The following is a 19,215-nucleotide window of genomic DNA, read 5'->3' on the forward strand; positions in this document are numbered from 1 at the left end:
TTTTTCATGTTTCTCCTCGTGTCTGGATGGGTTTCCTCCGGGTACTCCGGTTTCCCCCATCAACCAAAACATGAACGCCCTTCGAGACAACTGTTGTTGTGATTTTGGGCGTTACAAAAATAAAATGAATTGAATTGAATTGAATTGCCCCTCCCCGAACCGCCACCTTAACGTGGTGGAGGGGTTTGAGCCCGAATGATCCTGGGAGCTATGTTGTCGGGGGCTTCATGCCCCTGGTAGGGTCACCCATGGCAAACAGGTCCTGGGAGACGGGTCTGACTAAGAGCGGTTCAGAAGCCCATCATGAAGAGAAATCCAACGAGGCCGTTTACGTCGCCCGGACTGGCGTTACCGGGGCCCCACCCTGGAGCCAGGCCTGGGGTGGGTGCGAGCGCCTGGTGGCCGGGCCTTTCCCCACGGGGCCCGGTCGGGCCCAGCCCGAAGGAACGACGTGGGGCCGTCCTCCCGTGGACCCACCACCTGCGGGAGGAGCCATGAGGGGCGGGTGCGGAGAGATCCGGGCGGCAGTCGGAGGCGGGGACCTCGACGACCGGATCTCCGGACATGGAGACTAGCTCTGGGGACGTGGAACGTCACCTCGCTGGGGGGGAAGGAGCCTGAGCTTGTGCGGGAGGTTGAGCGTTACCGGCTAGATATAGTCGGCCTCACCTCCACGCACAGCTCGGGCTCTGGAACCCAACTTCTTGAGAGGGGTTGGACTCTCCATTTCTCTGGCGTTGCCCGCGGGGAGCGGCGGCGAGCTGGTGTGGGCTTGCTCATTGCCCCACAGCTCAGCCGCTGCGTGTTCGGGTTCACTCCGGTGAACGAGAGGGTCGCGTCCCTGCGCCTTCGGGTCGGGGACAGGTCTCTCACTGTTGTGTCGGCCTACGGGCCAAACAGCAGTGCAGAGTACCCGGCCTTCTTGGAGTCCCTGGGAGGGGTACTAGACAGTGCACCAACCGGGGACTCCGTTGTTCTCCTGGGGGACTTCAACGCCCATGTGGGTAACGACAGTGACACTTGGAGGGGCGTGATTGGGAGGAACGGCCTCCCCGATCTGAACCCGAGCAGTGTTTTGTTATTGGACTTCTGTGCTAGTCACAGCTTGTCCATAACGAACACCATGTTCGAGCACAAGGGTGTCCATCGGTGCACATGGCACCAGGACACTCTAGGTCGGAGGTCGATGATCGACTTTGTTGTCGTGTCATCTGACCTCCGACCGCGTGTCTTGGACACTCGGGTGAAGAGAGGGGCTGAGCTGTCAACCGATCACCACCTGGTGGTGAGTTGGATCCGCTGGCGGAGGAGGAAGCCGGACAGACCTGGCAGGCCCAAGCGCATTGTGAGGGTCTGCTGGGAACGTCTGGCGGGGCCCTCTGTCAGGGGGGTCTTCAACTCCCACCTCCGGGAGAGCTTCTCCCTGATCCCGGGGGAGGTTGGAGACATGGACTCCGAGTGGGCCATGTTCTCCACCTCTATTGTCGATGCGGCTGCTCGTAGCTGTGGTCGTAAGGTCTGTGGTGCTTGTCGCGGCGGCAATCCCCGAACCCGGTGGTGGACACCGGAAGTAAGGGATGCCGTCAAGCTGAAGAAGGAGTCCTATCGAGCCTTGTTGGCTCGTGGGACTCCTGAGGCAGCCGATGAGTACCGGCGGGCCAAGCGTGCCGCGGCTCGGGCGGTCACAGAGGCAAAAACTCGGGGTTGGGAGGAGTTCGGGGAGGCCATGGAGGAGGACTATCGGACGGCCTCAAAGAGATTCTGGCAAACCGTCCGACGCCTCAGGAGGGGGAAGCAGTGCTTCATCAACACTGTTTACAGTGCGGGTGGAGAGCTGCTGACTTCGACTGGGGATGTTGTCGGGCGGTGGAAGGAATACTTTGAGGATCTCCTCAATCCCACTGTCACGTCTTCCGAGGAGGAAGCAGAAACTGGGGTCCCAGAGGTGGACTCGTCCATCACCCTGGCTGAAGTCACTGAGGTGGTTGGCAAGCTCCTCGGTGGTAAGGCTCCGGGGGTGGACGAGATCCGTCCTGAGTACCTCAAGTCTCTGGATGTTGTGGGGCTGTCTTGGCTGACACGTCTCTGCAACATCGCGTGGCGGTTGGGGACAGTACCTGTGGAATGGCAGACCGGGGTGGTGGTCCCTCTGTATAAGAAGGGGGACCGGAGGGTATGTTCCAATTACAGGGGAATCACACTCCTCAGCCTTCCCGGTAAGGTCTATTCCAGGGTACTGGAGAGGAGAATCCGACCGATAGTCGAACCTCGGATTCAGGAGGAGCAGTGTGGTTTTCGTCCTGGTCGTGGAACACTGGACCAGCTCTATACTCTCCATCGGGTCCTCGAGGGCTCATGGGAGTATGCCCAACCAGTCCACATGTGTTTTGTGGATCTGGAGAAGGCATTCGACCGTGTCCCTCGTGGTGCCCTTTGGGGGGTGCTCTGGGAGTATGGGGTCCGGGGCTCTTTGCTAAGGGCTGTCCGGTCCCTGTATGACCGGAGCAGGAGCTGTGTTTGCATTGCCGGCAGTAAGTCAGACCTGTTCCCGGTGCATGTTGGACTCCGCCAGGGCTGCCCTTTGTCACCGGTTCTGTTCATTATATTTATGGACAGAATTTCTAGGCGCAGCCAGGGGCCGGAGGGGGCCTGGTTGGGGAACCACAGGATTTCATCTCTGCTGTTTGCAGATGATGTTGTCCTGATGCTTCTTCGAGCCAGGACCTGCAGCAGGCACTGGGGCGGTTTGCAGCCGAGTGTGAAGCGGCTGGGATGAGAATCAGCTCCTTCAAATCCGAGGCCATGGTTCTCGACCGGAAAAAGGTGGTTTGCTCTCTCCGGGTGGGTGGTGAGTCTCTGCCCCAAGTGGAGGAGTTCAAGTATCTCGGGGTCTTGTTCACGACTGAGGGAAGGATGGAGCGTGAGATTGACAGGCGGATCGGTGCAGCGTCTGCAGTGATGCGGTCGCTGTATCGGTCCGTTGTGGTAAAGAAGGAGCTGAGCCGGAAGGCGAAGCTCTCGATTTACCGGTCAATCTACGTTCCTACCCTCACCTATGGTCATGAGCTTTGGGTAATGACCGAAAGGACAAGATCGCGGATACAAGCGGCTGAAATGGGCTTCCTCCACAGAGTGGCCGGGCGCACCCTTAGGGATAGGGTGAGGAGCGCGGTCACACGGGAGGAGCTCGGAGTAGAGCCGCTGCTCCTACACGTTGAGAGGAACCAGCTGAGGCTCGGGCATCTGCTCAGGATGCCTCCTGGACGCCTCCCTAGGGAGGTGTTCTGGGCATGTCCCACCGGGAGGAGGCCCCGGGGAAGACCCAGGACACGCTGGAGGGACTATGTCTCTCGGCTGGCCTGGGAACGCCTTGGGGTCCCACCAGAGGAGCTGGAGGACGTGTCCGGGGTGAGGGAAGTCTGGGAGTCCCTGCTTAGACTGATGCCCCCGCGACCCGGCCCCGGATAAGAGGAAGAAAATGGATGGATGGATGGATGAATTGAATTCATGTAAATGTTTAAAAAATAAATCATATCTGAAGCAGCGCTTCAAGAAAAGGGTCAAAACATTTCATATTTTTACATAAAACACAACTCACTTCAGACTCACAACAGGACAAAGGATCACAACATATACTCAGAGTACTGTTACTTCAGTAAAAAATATTACTTGAGTAGGAGTAAAAGTATGCTGCTAGAAAAGTTCTCTGAAAAGTACAGTTTTAAAGTGTTTTTGTCTTTTTGAGCTGAATCATGATCTCACTGTTCCTGTGTCTTTAAGGCGACGTGTGTGACATTTGAATAAGTTTTAGTCCATTTGTTTTTTATTTGTTTGTTAAAGTTGGAACAGACTGAAACTCGACTCATCCTCCTGACAATGATTTTTAATACAAGAACACAAAGCTGAGTAGTACTTATATTAACTATTTTTGAAAAATGTACTGTTCAGTTTACAGTTATACTCACTGAAGTCATATTTTTGTATTGTAGTAACAGTACTCTGAGTACTCTGAGCTCATCCCTCTGAGTCTAAAGTGACTGGAGCTTTATATAAAAACATGAAATGATCTGAACATTTGTGTTTGTGGCTCCTTCAGACATGATTCGGTTTTAGTTTATTTTTGTTTATATCCTTGTTTATATCATATTTTGTCACTCTTAGTTACTCTTTAAGTTACTCTTACTTAAGGAGTACTTTCCCCAAATACTTGTTTACTTTTACTTGAGTAATTTCTTGGACCACTACTTTGTTCTTCTACTTGAGTTTTATTATTTTAAAGTAACTTTTAAAGTAATTGTTTGTCTGATGTTTGCGATAGTCCTTGTTCCTGCAGGTGTCCTGTTCCTCCACTGAGGTGCTCTCTCCCTCCACAGAGGTGCTCTCTCTGGACATAAGCCCCTGTCCAGCTCCTACAGCGCACACCGGTGCCACGCGGGGCCATATCCACGCGGGGCCAGTGGCGCGCGCTGCTGTTTAACCCGCCAGTGACGTGCGCGTGTCCGACCGGGAGCGTGTGGGAGGAGAAAGATTCCACCTGAACCACTTTAGGCCCGCGGCGACTGTTCCCTCCTCCTCCCTCCTCCTCCTCCTCCTCCTCCTCCTCCCTCCTCTTCCTCCTCCTCCTCCCTCCTCCTCCCTCCTCTTCCCTCCTCTTCCTCCTCCTCCTCTCTCTTTACCTGTCTGACTCTACACCTGAGCTCAGTCCGCCCTGCGCCGTCACAAACCCCGGATACAGGTAAAGTCTCCGGTGTTTTTATGTTTTACTTTGTGCTTCTTTTCTGTGGCAGCTGCTTTTTTCTTTACTGTGAATCTACGTTTGTCGCTTTGAATCGCAGAAACTCCACGGTTCACGCGCAGTGTTCCACTGACGCACGGTCCATGACACGTTTGCTCTGAGGCGTGTGTTGCGCGTGGATGTGGCTCGTGTTATCTGAGGCGTGTGTTGTGCGTGGATGTGGCTCGTGTTATCTGAGGCGTGTGTTGTGCGTGGATGTGGCTCGTGTTATCTGAGGCGTGTGTGTGCGTGGATGTGGCTCGTGTTATCTGAGGCGTGTGTGTGCGTGGATGTGGCTCGTGTCATCTGCTTTATCCTGCGTTTGTGCACGCGCTCCATGCGCCTTGTTTTGGGTGCGTTTTTACGCACGTCCCCCGGGTGCACCTCCATACAGCCGTGGACTACAAACAGAACACGCCCACTGTGACCCACCGTGACCCACTGTGACCCACTGTGACCGTGGGAGGTGGATTAATGTGATGGTTTGGTACAGTTCGTGCACGGATAAAGGCCACGTGTACTTTTTGACACAAACATGGACCTAAACACAGAGCCTGAAGAGCCTGAAGAGTGAGGCAGAGCCCGAAGAGTGAGGCAGAGCCTGTAGAGCCTGAAGAGTGAGGCAGAGCCTGTAGAGCCTGAAGAGTGAGGCAGAGCCTGTAGAGCCTGAAGAGTGAGGCAGAGCCTGTAGAGCCTGAAGAGTGAGGCAGAGCCTGTAGAGCCTGAAGAGTGAGGCAGAGCCTGTAGAGCCCCTGGAGTGAGGCAGAGCCTGTAGAGCCTGAAGAGTGAGGCAGAGCCTGTAGAGCCTGAAGAGTGAGGCAGAGCCTGTAGAGCCTGAAGAGTGAGGCAGAGCCTGTAGAGCCTGAAGAGTGAGGCAGAGCCTGTAGAGCCCGAAGAGTGAGGCAGAGCCTGTAGAGCCCGAAGAGTGAGGCAGAGCCTGTAGAGCCCGAAGAGTGAGGCAGGGCCTGTAGAGCCCGTAGAGTGAGGCAGAGCCTGTAGAGCCCCTGGAGTGAGGCAGAGCCTGTAGAGCCCCTGGAGTGAGGCAGAGCCTGTAGAGCCCCTGGAGTGAGGCAGAGCCTGTAGAGCCCGAAGAGTGAGGCAGAGCCTGTAGAGCCCGAAGAGTGAGGCAGAGCCTGTAGAGCCCGAAGAGTGAGGCAGAGCCTGTAGAGCCCGAAGAGTGAGGCAGAGCCTGTAGAGCCCGAAGAGTGAGGCAGAGCCTGTAGAGCCCGAAGAGTGAGGCAGAGCCTGTAGAGCCCGAAGAGTGAGGCAGAGCCTGAAGAGCCCGTAGAGTGAGGCTCCTGTAGAGTGAGGCAGAGCCCGTAGAGTGAGGCAGAGCCCGTAGAGTGAGGCAGAGCCCGTAGAGTGAGGCAGAGCCCGTAGAGTGAGGCTCCTGTAGAGTGAGACAGAGCCCGTAGAGTGAGGCAGAGCCCGTAGAGTGAGGCAGAGCCCGTAGAGTGAGGCAGAGCCCGTAGAGTGAGGCAGAGCCCGTAGAGTGAGGCAGAGCCCGTAGAGTGAGGCTCCTGTAGAGTGAGGCAGAGCCCGTAGAGTGAGGCAGAGCCCGTAGAGTGAGGCAGAGCCCGTAGAGTGAGGCTCCTGTAGAGTGAGGCTCCTGTAGAGTGAGGCTCCTGTAGAGTGAGGCTCCTGTAGAGTGAGGCTCCTGTAGAGTGAGGCTCCTGTAGAGTGAGGCTCCTGTAGAGTGAGGCAGAGCTGTTCGGCGTCAGTGTGTTGGAGGAGCTGGTGTTCACTCCGTGCACATGGTGGCGTGTGCCTGGAATAGCCCCGTGCGCGTGGGCGGCTCAGTGATGCTGCTGCTGGGGAACACGCCGTGTTCACGTCTCGTCGGAAAAACGCTCTTTACCAAACAATGAGATGAGAAATGAGGGAACATGTTACGCCTCAGATGATGAGCCCAGGGTGAGGCTCAGAGCAGCTAAAGCACAAACAGGGATATTACAAATAACGACCCACACTGACCATTAGATCTGCAGATTCAAGCCCAAAAGCTTAGGCCGCACAAATCTGAAATACGACCAGTTCATATTGTTTCATATTTATATCTACACTGCCCTTCTGAGGAAAAACACTGTGCATTTTGTCCAAATTCAGATGAGACTAAAAGCTTTCATATCATCCATTTTGTTTTGGGGAAATCTTAATGTGAAATGGTACAAAACACATAATGAACCTGATGAACTGCACTTTTCTCTTCTGTCACTGGTTCACAAATGTTTTTTTTGATTTTGTTTTTTTTTTCTCTTTCAATTGGGACAAAATATAGACTTAAAACTTTCACAGTTTCTGATTGAACAGACAAACTAAAAGACTTGATTTTTGCTCGGTAAATGATCTCCCACATCACTGTACCAGAGGTAGAATCAGTGGTGATGAGATTTATAAATATATAAGATTCTGAGATTATTGCACCTCTGACGCACACACTGCTCTAAACTCAGGCATCTGTTTAACTCAGAAAAGTGTGTTTGTGCTTTAGAGCAGAACAACACTGCAGATACTGATATAAAGGATGTGCACACGTTGGGGGTTGGGGCCCCTGGCACACACTGTATACGGGTCCTGGGGCCCCTGGCACACACTGTATACATGTCCTGGGGCCCCTGCGGCCCCTGGATACACGGGGCTGGCTGCAGATGGAACATTTACGTGTGTATGATGATGTATTTTTGCACTGAATCCTTCACGACGTAACTGACGTAGCTGCCGTAACAGTTGGAGTTTCATCATTAGCCTCACTGGAGCGTTCTTATGTGCACCGAGACTCTCATGTCCTATTTTCTCGTGGTATTTGAACGCGCCTCCATCCTGTCTGTTTTGGAGAGATTATCGCTGCTTCCTCGCGCGTTATGGAGGAGCGCGCGCGGAGCACGAGTGGATAATGTCATTGGTGCGTGGCACAGAGACGTGACGGAGCCGCTGCCCTGTGACAGATGACCTCCTCCTGCAGCAGAGCGGCGCTCAGAGGGTTAAACGAGAGTCGTGTTTGAGGCAACCGTTTGACAGCACAGCCTCACACCTCTGCCAAAGACATGCACACGCGTTAACGCGCGGACCAGCGTCTCCACGCAACAGCGCAGCTCCGAGGCTCTCAGCTCACACCTGCAGACAGGACAGAGACAGAAGACAGACAGGACAGAGAGAGAAGACGGACAACACAGAGAGAGAACAGAGAGAGAAGAGAGACAGCACCAAGTGAGAGAACAGAGAGAGAACCAAGAGAGAACAGAGACAGAACAGAGACAGAACAGAGACAGAACAGAGGAGCGCGGATTCTGGACCAATGGAGCGTCAAGAGCACGAGTCAAGCAAGAACGAGAGAGGAGGAGATGAGCAGCGAGGTAAGAGAGCGCACATAAGGGCGCACATTCACCCTGAGAGCGCACAAAGCGCAGATATTTACCGCTTTATCAGCCTGGACCAGTGCAGGTTTAAAGGGGGTCGTGCAGGTTTAAAGGGGGCTGTGCGGGTTTAAAGGGGGCTGTGCAGGTTTAAAGGGGGCTGTGCAGGGAGCGCAGAGGTGCGTGTGTTTGTGTTTGGGGAGGACACAGTTTCACACAGCTGCGCTGTAGTTTGTGCGTCTGAAAACTTTACCCCATCATGAATTTTTAATCCGAGTCTGAGAAGCGCGTGGAGAGAGTTTATTTGGGACAACATCGAATTAAAGATGTTTTAAAGACGCGTTATGAGGCAAACGTTCACTCGTGTTGACTGATATTAAGAAGTTGTGTTTGACAGTAAACTGTGATGAGCCCAGTCTGGAGCTCACACAGAGCATAAGCTCTAATGCTCTGAGGCACCACATCTTTAAACTGTGCTGCATTAAACTAAAAACCAGAGGGAGTCAGCCTGCAGGGGTCTAAACCCTGTGAGGGGCCAAACCCTGTGAGGTCCAAACCCTGTGAGGGTCTAAACTCTGCAATCATAAAATGAGCAGGAAATCGTGCTGCTCATGGGCTGTGACTTTCATGTAGCAGTGTCAGGAGACAGTTTCATTCATTTTCTTGTTTCATTTATTGCAGTGTAATTCTTTGTGATATTAACCTCAAAACTCTGTCGTCTTTACTGCTTTGTCCTGAACTTCGAGAGCCCCGAGCTGTTGATTTTTAAATAAGACAGTCAAATATCTGTTCAGTATGATAATTATAAGAGTCATTCTTAAAGGTGCACTACATGTAACTTTTCTGGTGGGAGGTCCGTCCTCTGTTTATATTTAGGCTTCAGCTGATAGACGGTGGTGCACAGACCAGTGGAGCTCATGCTTTAGTTTTTTTAGTTTTTGCACTTTGTTGGGGTCAACACAGAACGCCATCTCCATTGTGCTCCATACACTGCTGGAGCAGGAGAAGACCTGGAGCAGGAGAAGACCTGGAGCAATAGAAGACCTGGAGCAATAGAAGACCTGGAGCAATAGAAGACCTGGAGCAGGAGAAGACCTGGAGCAGGAGAAGACCTGGAGCAGGAGAAGACCTGGAGCAGGAGAAGACCTGGAGCAATAGAAGACCTGGAGCAGGAGAAGACCTGGAGCAGGAGAACACCTTTGTGGACCATAGTGTCAACAGCATCTGGCCATACAAACTCTGGTCCAAAGTCCACCATCTCAGACTCAACACCACACTCTGCAAATGGACGTTTGTATGTGGACGTTTTAACCACACACACAGTGTCAGCGTGGAAAAGCACACCTCCTCCACCCTTTTCATCAACATCGGGTCAGCCGAGGGTGTTTGCTGACCCTTCTGCTCTACACTCAGCAACTTCCTTCTCCGATCTCATTGTCAGATTCACCAACACCACAGAGATCGGACTCCTCACAAATGAGAGTCAAACTACAGGATGGCCCTATGTATGTTAAAATATTTAGTGACAGGTTTTTAGTGCTCAAACCTCATCTCCGCAGACCTGATCTGTAACTTGGCATCACCTTTTTGCCATTATTATATTATTCCACAGTGTGGTATTAACCCTAGTGTGGCCCTTCCAGAAAACTTATTCACTTCATCTTTAATGACATAAAATAAAAAATGAGTTTCCATTGATGAGTAGAATAAACTCACGTCACAGACGTCCTCGGACGTTGGGACGCACTGCTCTAAACTTTTATGAGAATCCAGTGACCAGAGCTGATCAGACAAACCGCTGTTAATATTTGTGTGAGAATGAAAAAGACCAACCCGGTTTAGTTAATGAGCCAGAACAACTATCTAAAAATAATGGAGTGCTGCTGGTGTCTGAGTCAGCAGCAGAGATCGCTGGAACTGAGCCACATGTATATTATATGAGGAGGATATTAACAGTGAGAAACTCAGCCCTGGTGCCTGAGCAATCCTCACTCACCACAGGCAGTGTCTTTGACAACAAAACACAAAGCAGAACAGGACCGACTCAAAAGGCCATTTCTGACCACCGCAAAAGAGAACCCCATGATGGACCGGGATGGAGCAAACGTCACTGGGCCAGAGGACGACAAACATCAGCGCTGGATTAAGGAGCCAATCAAAATATGGAAATGTGCCCACGGGACATTAAACCAGGATGAGGGGCCTTTTTACTCTCACACACCTGAGATACTGTCCTGAAGAAGTCAGACTCCAGATGGCGCCGTCGTTCTGCCTCCACTGGTAAGAGAGCGCCAAAACCTGTTTGTCAGCTGACCAGACGCACAGCAGCATGTGACCACTGTGAGGCGCTAGTGGGCAGTCCACACTGTCAGGGATGAAAACAAACTAAACCTTGGTCGAAAAAAAGAGGTAGAGGTAATTACATAACATGATTAGAGTAATAAAAATGATTGGTAACATCTTTATTTTGTCAGAGGTTTAAAGTATTGATGACATACTAAAAGTATGCAGCATTATTTCCTGTGTTTTTACGTATTTCTTCTGAACTTTTCTCCCACAACCTCCCATGTGACTCATGCAAATTATCAAAAACATTTCCCACAGGTTCTATCCCACCAAACCAAGTCAGAGGCTTATTGGCATCTTTTTTTTTTGTTCTGAGTCTGTGCTATTGTCAAGACTACAATTATTTGGGTCATAGAATATCCTTTTAGTATTTCGTATTAGTTCAGCAGTTGAGATTTGAGTCTTAGCTCAAATACCAATGCTCTTGGTCGTGTTTAAAAAGAACAAATTATTGAATTAAGTAATTGTTTTTTATGGCGTTTTCAGTGAGTCATGGTAAAGAGCGGGGGAGAGCGCGGGAAGTCACTGTCACCGCAGAACAACAGCAGTGCCGTTAAGAGTGAACAGCAGCTCGTGTAAAGAGTGAACAGCAGCAGCGCCGTTAAGAGTGAACAGCAGCTCGTGTAAAGAGTGAACAGCAGCTCGTGTAAAGAGTGAACAGCAGCTTGTGTAAAGAGTGAACTGACCCGTGTGAAGAGTGAACGGCAGCTCGTGTGAAGGCTGTTAGATTATTCTCTCTAAAGCTTCACTCATAAATATTATTTTATTACATAATATTGTTTAAAAATAAATCACAAAAATATATAACTTACAGTCATTCAGGGATCAGAGTTTTGGTTGCACTAGAAGTTTTTGTGTGTTGTTTTGTTTTTGTGTGTTGTTTTGTTTTTGTGTGTTGTTTTGTTTTTGTGTGTTGTTGTGTTTTTGTGTGTTGTTGTGTTTTTGTGTGGTGTTGTGTTTTTGTGTGTTGTTGTGTTTTTGTGTGTTGTTGTGTTTTTGTGTGTATATCTCGGTGGCTGAGTGGCTCATGTCTCACAGCAGAAGGTTTGGTTGATCCCCGGGTCGCCCAGGCCTTTCTGTGTGGAGTTTTTCATGTTTCTCCTCGTGTCTGGATGGGTTTCCTCCGGGTACTCCGGTTTCCCCCATCAACCAAAACATGAACGCCCTTCAGACAACTGCTGTTGTGATTTTGGGCATTACAAAAATAAAATGAATTGAATTGAATTGAGAAGTGTAACAGTTTTGTAAAACAGCAGAATTTAGTGCTCCTGACTGTTTGATGGGTTTGTTCTTCCAGAAGAGCATTTTCCATTAAGAAAACATTTTGTGAAGGTCAAAAATGTTCGTGAGAAGGACTTATGTTCATGAATGAGTCCATTATTTTTGTTGAGGCTTTATTTCACTGATCAAACCCTAGCTACAGTACTTCTGTTGGAGTAGTTACAGAGGGAGGAGCCTGCCGGTGCAGTAGAAGGCCTGCCGGCGCAGTAGAAGGCCTGCCGGCGCAGTAGAAGGCCTGCCGGTGCAGTCGACACATGTGTTATGCAGGTGAGGTGTGCCACAGACAGATCTGACATGCACACATGTCAGAACAGGCCCAGGTATGTGCAGCCGGCGCACAGTAACACTCTTTTGTCTGTGTGAAAGACAAACAACAGGAAACTGTACTTACCTAAAATGTACGGTTAGATTCCAGGGCGTTCTTTGAGCCAAATCTGAAATGATATGCTCTGAGTTGTTGTGTAGGATTATTGTCAATAGGTTGCATGACAACATCCTACATTCTTTAGACAATAGATTGTGCTGTTCCACATTAAATGGTAGTACTTTCTTTTACATCCCCATTTGGCCTTATGTCTGTGTAATCCCTCAGTGTGCAGTAGGTTCATAGTCCATGGGTGTGTACTAGTCTGTGTCTTAAACTTGTGAAAGATACAGCTCAACATCATTATAAACATATTCAGGAAAGGTTCATCTCAGTCCTGTGAATCTTTTCTTAGTATCGATACCTATTCACATCTAGAATATCTAGTTTCAGTTCTAGTTTCGGATACTATTGACACCCCTACTACGCTTATTGATTATGCGATGTTTTCCAGTCGCCTGTGATGCTTCTTTTTTCTTTGTAAACAGCCATATTTGTTTTGATAAGAAAGGACCATGTATGTACCTCAATCTCTCTGGAGACAAGCAGGTGGTTGACTCTCCACCACAAAAGTCCAATAGTGCACCTTTAAATTAAAATATCTAACAAATGCCAATCTTCAGTCCGTGTCTGCGGTTTTCCTCTATCTGTGCTCTTTCCAAATAATGGATCCATGTTCAGGCAGCTGCAGTGTTTCTTCAGTACAGTCAGCACACTGAGAGTTGTGAGCACTGGAGACTCGATTGAAAAAAACATATTGCGTATCTTGTCAGGACATAATGTGGTCTTCAGGAGCTTTAAGTGTTGAGTAAGTGCACATAAGTAGCAGTGCAGAGAGCTGTGGGTGGTTGGAGTGGGTCTGGGACATGTGAGTCTTTAGAGAACCACAGACAATCAGCGCCTGTAAAGCCAGAGCTGGATCTTCCGATACGTAAACGATGTAGAATCCCGCAGCTGCAAAGGGCCCCGCCTCCAGACTCCCCAGAGTTTTATCATTCTTGTCAGTCTGTCGATTTCCTTGTTATGACAAAACAACTGGTTTGCTCCTCAGTGTAAATATCACTTCTGATTGGTTAAATGTGTTTGTACAATACTCCTTTTGAAGTCGTGATGCATTTATTAAACACAAATAACGTGATCATGAAGTGAAGCTGAACTGAAAGTGAAAGTGCACAGATCACATCATGATAAAGAGATGGAGAGCCTAGAATATTTATGAGTCGGTCTAAATCCAAGCGTTATGTTGAGTATTGATCTGGAGAACGTCCTAAAGTGTGTTTAGGGCCTATTGTGGCCTCAATGTAAAACATTACAGGATCCAAGTGGAATACATAAAAATGGTGTAGAAAACAGAAAAATAATCTATATAAGATTGAAAATGTTCTGACGTGAGTATTACAGATACATTTAGGCCGATGTCAGCTGTTCATCATGTTCTGGAATTCAATTCAATTCAATTCATTTATTTTTGTAACGCCCAAAATCACAACAACAGTTGTCTCGAAGGGCGTTCATGTTTTGGTTGATGGGGGAAACCGGAGTACCCGGAGGAAACCCATCCAGACACGAGGAGAAACATGAAAAACTCCACACAGAAAGGCCTGGTGACCCAGGGATCAACCAAACCTTCTGCTGTGAGACATGAGCCACTCAGCCACCGAGCCGGAATGTGAATAATCACTTGAACCCGAGTGGCACCGACGTGGCAAAGGCCCCTCATGTCAGGCCCAGGACCCTCTGAAGGTCAGATCTGAGTGTGTGAGGTCCAGAGCTGGTGATGACCAGATCCTGACTCCACGTCTGTACTGACTGGGGTAGTGAGAAGTATCGATTCTCATGCAAAGATATTGATATTTTTAAAAAGTTTTTCTGTGCAAGTTTAGCCAATTTTAGAAATACTTTATTAGTTTAGTTTAATATTAGGAACTCATTTCCTGAGCTTAAAGGGAGTTCTTCTCTCAAACTGAAAACACTCTGTTCCACCTTGTGATGTCATAATGTGGTGATACAGGAAGTGCTCCACTGTGTTTTTAAACTCCACCTTCACTAGAATCATTAGATCATTTCAGCCTTGGAGTTGCCACTTATCTCGACTGAACAAGGTGGAACGGAGCATTTTGAGCTTTGGAGATTTTACAGATAATAATAAATAAAAATACTGCTTTGACAATAATAAAGTTTTACTCAAACATGAGTGAATGAAACAAAACACAACTCCAGGTCTGTTTTTGAGGAGGAAACAGGATTCAAACATGAATAAAAGAGTCATCCATCCATCCATCCATCCATTTTCTTCCTCTTATCCGGGGCCGGGTCGCGGGGGCAGCAGTCCAAACAGGGACTCCCAGACTTCCCTCACCCCAGACACGTCCTCCAGCTCCTCCGGTGGGACCCCAAGGCGTTCCCAGGCCAGAGAGACATAGTCCCTCCAGCGTGTCCTGGGTCTTCCCCGGGGCCTCCTCCCGGTGGGACATGCCCAGAACACCTCCCTAGGGAGGCGTCCAGGAGGCATCCTGAGCAGATGCCCGAGCCACCTCAACTGGTTCCTCTCAACGTGTAGGAACAGCGGCTCTACTCCAAGCTCCTCCTGTGTGACCGAGCTCCTCACCCTATCCCTAAGGGTGCGCCCGGCCACTCTGCGGAGGAAACCCATTTCGGCCGCTTGTATCCGCGACCTTGTCCTTTCGGTCATTACCCAGCGCTCATGACCATAGGTGAGGGTAGGAACGTAGATTGACCGGTAAATCGAGAGCTTTGCCTTTGGGCTCAGCTCCTTCTTCACCACAACGGACCGATACAGCGACTGCATCACTGCAGACGCTGCACCGATCCGCCTGTCAATCTCCCGCTCCATCCTTCCCTCAGTCGTGAACAAGACCCTGAGATACTTGAACTCCTCCACTTGGGGCAGAGACTCACCACCCACCCGGAGAGAGCAAACCACCTTTTTCCGGTCGAGAACCATGGCCTCAGATTTGGAGGAGCTGATTCTCATCCCAGCCGCTTCACACTCGGCTGCAAACCGCACCAGTGCTGCAGGTCCTGGCTCGAAGAAGCATCAGGACAAACATCATCTGCAAACAGCAGAGATGAAATCCTGTGGTTCCCAAACCAGACCCCCTCTGGACCCTGAACCAGACCCAGTGGGGGCGACAGTGGCTCAGTGGTTAGAGTGTTGGTCCCCCAACCCGAAGGTCGGAGGATCGAGTCCCGCTCGGACCAAGTTCTGTCATTGTGTCCTTAGGCAAGACACTTCACCCACATTGCCTAGTATGAAAGTGCTGTGTGCGTGAATGATAGATGGTGGTCGGAGGGGCCGATGGCGCAGATTGGCAGCCTCGCTTCCGTCAGTCTCCCCAGGGCAGCTGTGGCTACAATAGTAGCTTACCATCACCAAGTGTGGAAATGAATGAATAATGACTATAGTGTAGAGCTTTGAGAGGCTTTGACAAGACTGTAAAGTGAATTACAAGTGTAAGGCATTATTATTATTATTATTATTACCCCCTCCGGCCCCTGGCTGCGCCTAGAAATTCTGTCCATAAATATAATGAACAGAATCGGTGACAAAGGGCAGCCCTGGCGGAGTCCAACATGCACCAGGAACAGGTCTGACTTACTGCCGGCAATGAACACAGCTCCTGCTCCGGTCATACAGGGACCGGACCTCATACTCCCAGAGCACCCCCCAAAGGACACCACGAGGGACACGGTCGAATGCCTTCTCCAGATCCACAAAACACATGTGGACTGGTTGGGCAAACTCCCATGAGCCCTCGAGGACCCGATGGAAAGTATAGAGCTGGTCCAGTGTTCAACGACCGGGACGAAAACCACACTGCTCCTCCTGAACCCGAGGTTCGACTATTGGTCGGATTCTCCTCTCCAGTCCCTGGAGTAGACCTTACCGGGAAGGCTGAGGAGTGTGATTCCCCTGTAATTGGAACACACCCTCCGGTCCCCCTTCTTATACAGAGGGACCACCACCCCGGTCTGCCATTCCACAGGTACTGTCCCCGACCGCCACGCGATGTTGCAGAGACGTGTCAGCCAAGACAGCCCCACAACATCCAGAGACTTGAGGTACTCAGGACGGATCTCGTCCACCCCCGGGGCCTTGCCACCGAGGAGCTTGCCAACCACCTCAGTGACTTCAGCCAGGGTGATGGACGAGTCCGCCTCCGGGTCCCCAGTCTCTGCTTCCTCCTCGGAAGACATGACGGGGGGATTGAGGAGATCCTCAAAGTATTCCTTCCACCGCCCGACAACATCCCCAGTCGAGGTCAGCAGCTCCACCCGCACTGTAAACAGTGTTGGTGAAGCTCTGCTTCCTCCTCCTGAGGCGTTGGACGGTTTACCAGAATTTCTTTGAGGCCGTCCGAGGCCGGCCTCAAAGAGTCAGTTTTGCATAATACAGGAAACAACCAGCTACTCTTCCTGGAGTATTACAGATATTTGTGTGACAGGAATGACAGACATATATAAAAACATTCCATTCAATATAGATTACATAAAAAATGCATTAATATAAAGTGACTCATAAAAGGCTTTAATCTACACAGATAAATAGGCCAAATTTCATGTACAGATAACGTATAACTTACCAACTCTTCAGTTATTTTTTGTGCAGTTTCTATCAGAGATAACACACATTCCACTCTTTGATTGTTCTGTAAATAAAAGTGCATTTGACAAAGTTCATGTTTACTCCAGGGATTAAAAACATTCAGAGGCACGTCCAGTGGCACACCCCTGAGATTCATGTTTTTAAGGTGACTATAGAAATGGGGCAGTATTTTAAGAAAAAGGGACGTGGCCTGGTCAGGTTTGAATGCAAAGTGTGTGTAAAACACTTTAATACGACACAGGCTTGATCTGCATCAACTGGAGCTATCAAGCCCTTCACCTGTGTCCATCACACCTTTACACCGTTATCACAACTGTGTCTACTATAACTATACAAAGACAAACCACAGTATATCTTTAATATATGAACTTTTGATATGACCAGGTTCAACATTTGTAGATTTAAACTTTTTTTAATGTATGTAATCGAGGAGGTTCCTTAACTTTTCACTCCAGGACTCCCAAATAATGTGACTGACCTGGAAATGTGACGACATCTAACAATTTAGAATTTAAAGGCCCAGTACCAGATTTGTGGGTAATGTACACACCGCTCTTGAGCTCAAAATAAAAAAAAAAAAGGTTTGAAAATGTTATATGAATGTCAATTCAATTTATAACAGCAGTTTGCTCTTAGGGCTGAACATGAGAATTGATTTAACCAACAGAAAGTTAGAAAATCAACAATGAAACAGAAACAGACAAGAAAATTAATCAACAGAAAACAAACAAATGGAGACGAGTCACACAGCGCTGGGATTTTACCACGAAGAAGAAGAGATCGACTCCCAAGGATGTGTCCAGGACTCATGTGCATCCATTTACACATAGAAGAGCCAGAGCCACTCAACAAAGAGCCAGAGCCACTCAACAAAGAGCCAGAGCCACTCAACAAAGAGCCAGAGCCACTCAACAAAGAGCCAGAGCCACTCAACAAAGAGCCAGAGCCACTCAACAAAGAGCCAGAGCCACTCAACAAAGAGCCAGAGCCACTCAACAAAGAGCCAGAGCCACTCAACAAAGAGCCAGAGCCACTTAACAAAGAGCCAGAACCAGATCCATCCATCCAGGCAATGCAGGAGAAAGCTCAAAAAAGTTCATTTTGCATAATACCCCGTCTTAAATGAAACTGATTCCTGATGCGTCTTAAATGAAACTGATTCCTATTAAATACCATTTTTTAATACTTTGAAATCCGTCCCCAGCCTCCAGTTTGGGGCCCCTGTCGTATTCAGTCGAGAAAACTGGCTCTTGCCCTCATGTAGGAGTATAAATTGTGAGTAGTATATTGTCTCTGCTGTGTTTAATTCGCACATGAATTTCACAGCTTCACAGTCTTAATTCTAATAGATGTAGATAATTAGAGAATATATTTTCACTTTTCGTGATGCTGCCTGTTACGTTATGGTTTTTATTAGCAAAGTGTGAAGTGATCCCAGACTCAGGATCTGAGCTGTGGCTACATTAGCAGAGCTGCTTCTCTGATGCTTCTTTGATGTTACACTCGAACGTGAGGATTAATAATTATGCAACACTTGGCTCTTGAGTGAAACGTGCTGATGGGATAAAGGGTCCCGGGGCGGTGGAGCCCTGAGCCCACGACGATGCAGTGATCTGGGGCTCAGAGCTCAACGACAAGACTCCTGAATAGGACAGTCATGTGACCTGTTTGGTTGTCAAGGACAGGACAGAAATGAACTTTCCTGAATATGTTTATAATGACGTTGAGCTGCATCTTTCACAAGTTTAAGACACACAGACTAGAATACACCCATGGACCTACACTGAGGGACTACACAGGTGTAAGGACACACGAGAAACACAAAGTACTACCATTTGATGTTCAAAATCACATTCTAATTTCCAAAGAAAGAGTTATCCTCGTGGTGCCAGTTCTCACCATTTGTTTTTGGGTGAGCTGCATCTGTCACACGTTTCATTGGACCTTGGCCTTTTCCAGGCTGTAAGTGGAGCTGCAACGATTTATCGACCAATCGTGTTGAATCGACTATAAGACAATAATCATAGCTCTGTTTTTATGATGGTAATTGTTATGTAGATCTAGAACCAGCAGACTAAGGGACAGTTTCTTTCCCAGGTTGTCACACTCCTAAATTGTGCCTATTATTTCAAAAGTACGTGAAAAGTTAGTGGCTGAACAATTGATGATATACTTGGAAGAAAATAATTTACTCAGCCCTAAACAATTTGGATTTCGCCCCAAACATTCTACTGAATTGGCTATGTGCCATCTCACTGAAATGATAAAATGTAGTCTGGATCAAGGCAAATGTGTTGGAGCTATATTTTTAGATTTTAGAAAAGCTTCTGACAGTGAATCACACAGTTTTGCTGACAAAATTAAAACAATTTAATTTATCACAACAAGCAATATATTGGTTTAAATTGTATCTTGAAAAAAGGCGACAATGTGTCAAAAATTCAAAATCCAAAATTGTGATTTGGGTGTG

The 19,215-nt window shown here is 48.7% G+C and overlaps 1 protein-coding gene across 2 annotated transcripts in view; it reads left to right on the forward strand.

Moving 5' to 3' along the window:
- Positions 1 to 4,684: 4,684 nt before the first annotated feature.
- ano1a (anoctamin 1, calcium activated chloride channel a) overlaps positions 4,685 to 19,215 on the forward strand; it is an 82,581-nt gene continuing 68,050 nt past the window's right edge. The window contains exon 1 of one of the 2 annotated variants that reach the window (XM_033991248.2): positions 4,685 to 4,735. Coding sequence is in view for 1 of the 2 variants with exons in the window: in XM_055232311.1 (XP_055088286.1) it covers positions 8,070 to 8,127 (58 nt within the window). In the remaining variant the exon portion in view is untranslated. Of the gene's footprint in view, positions 4,736 to 8,068; positions 8,128 to 19,215 lie in introns of those variants that run through there. The other variant, XM_055232311.1, reaches the window with a different exon arrangement.

Source organism: Periophthalmus magnuspinnatus, chromosome 3, assembly GCF_009829125.3.
Source record: "Periophthalmus magnuspinnatus isolate fPerMag1 chromosome 3, fPerMag1.2.pri, whole genome shotgun sequence".
NCBI classification, from domain to species: Eukaryota; Metazoa; Chordata; class Actinopteri; order Gobiiformes; family Gobiidae; genus Periophthalmus; species Periophthalmus magnuspinnatus.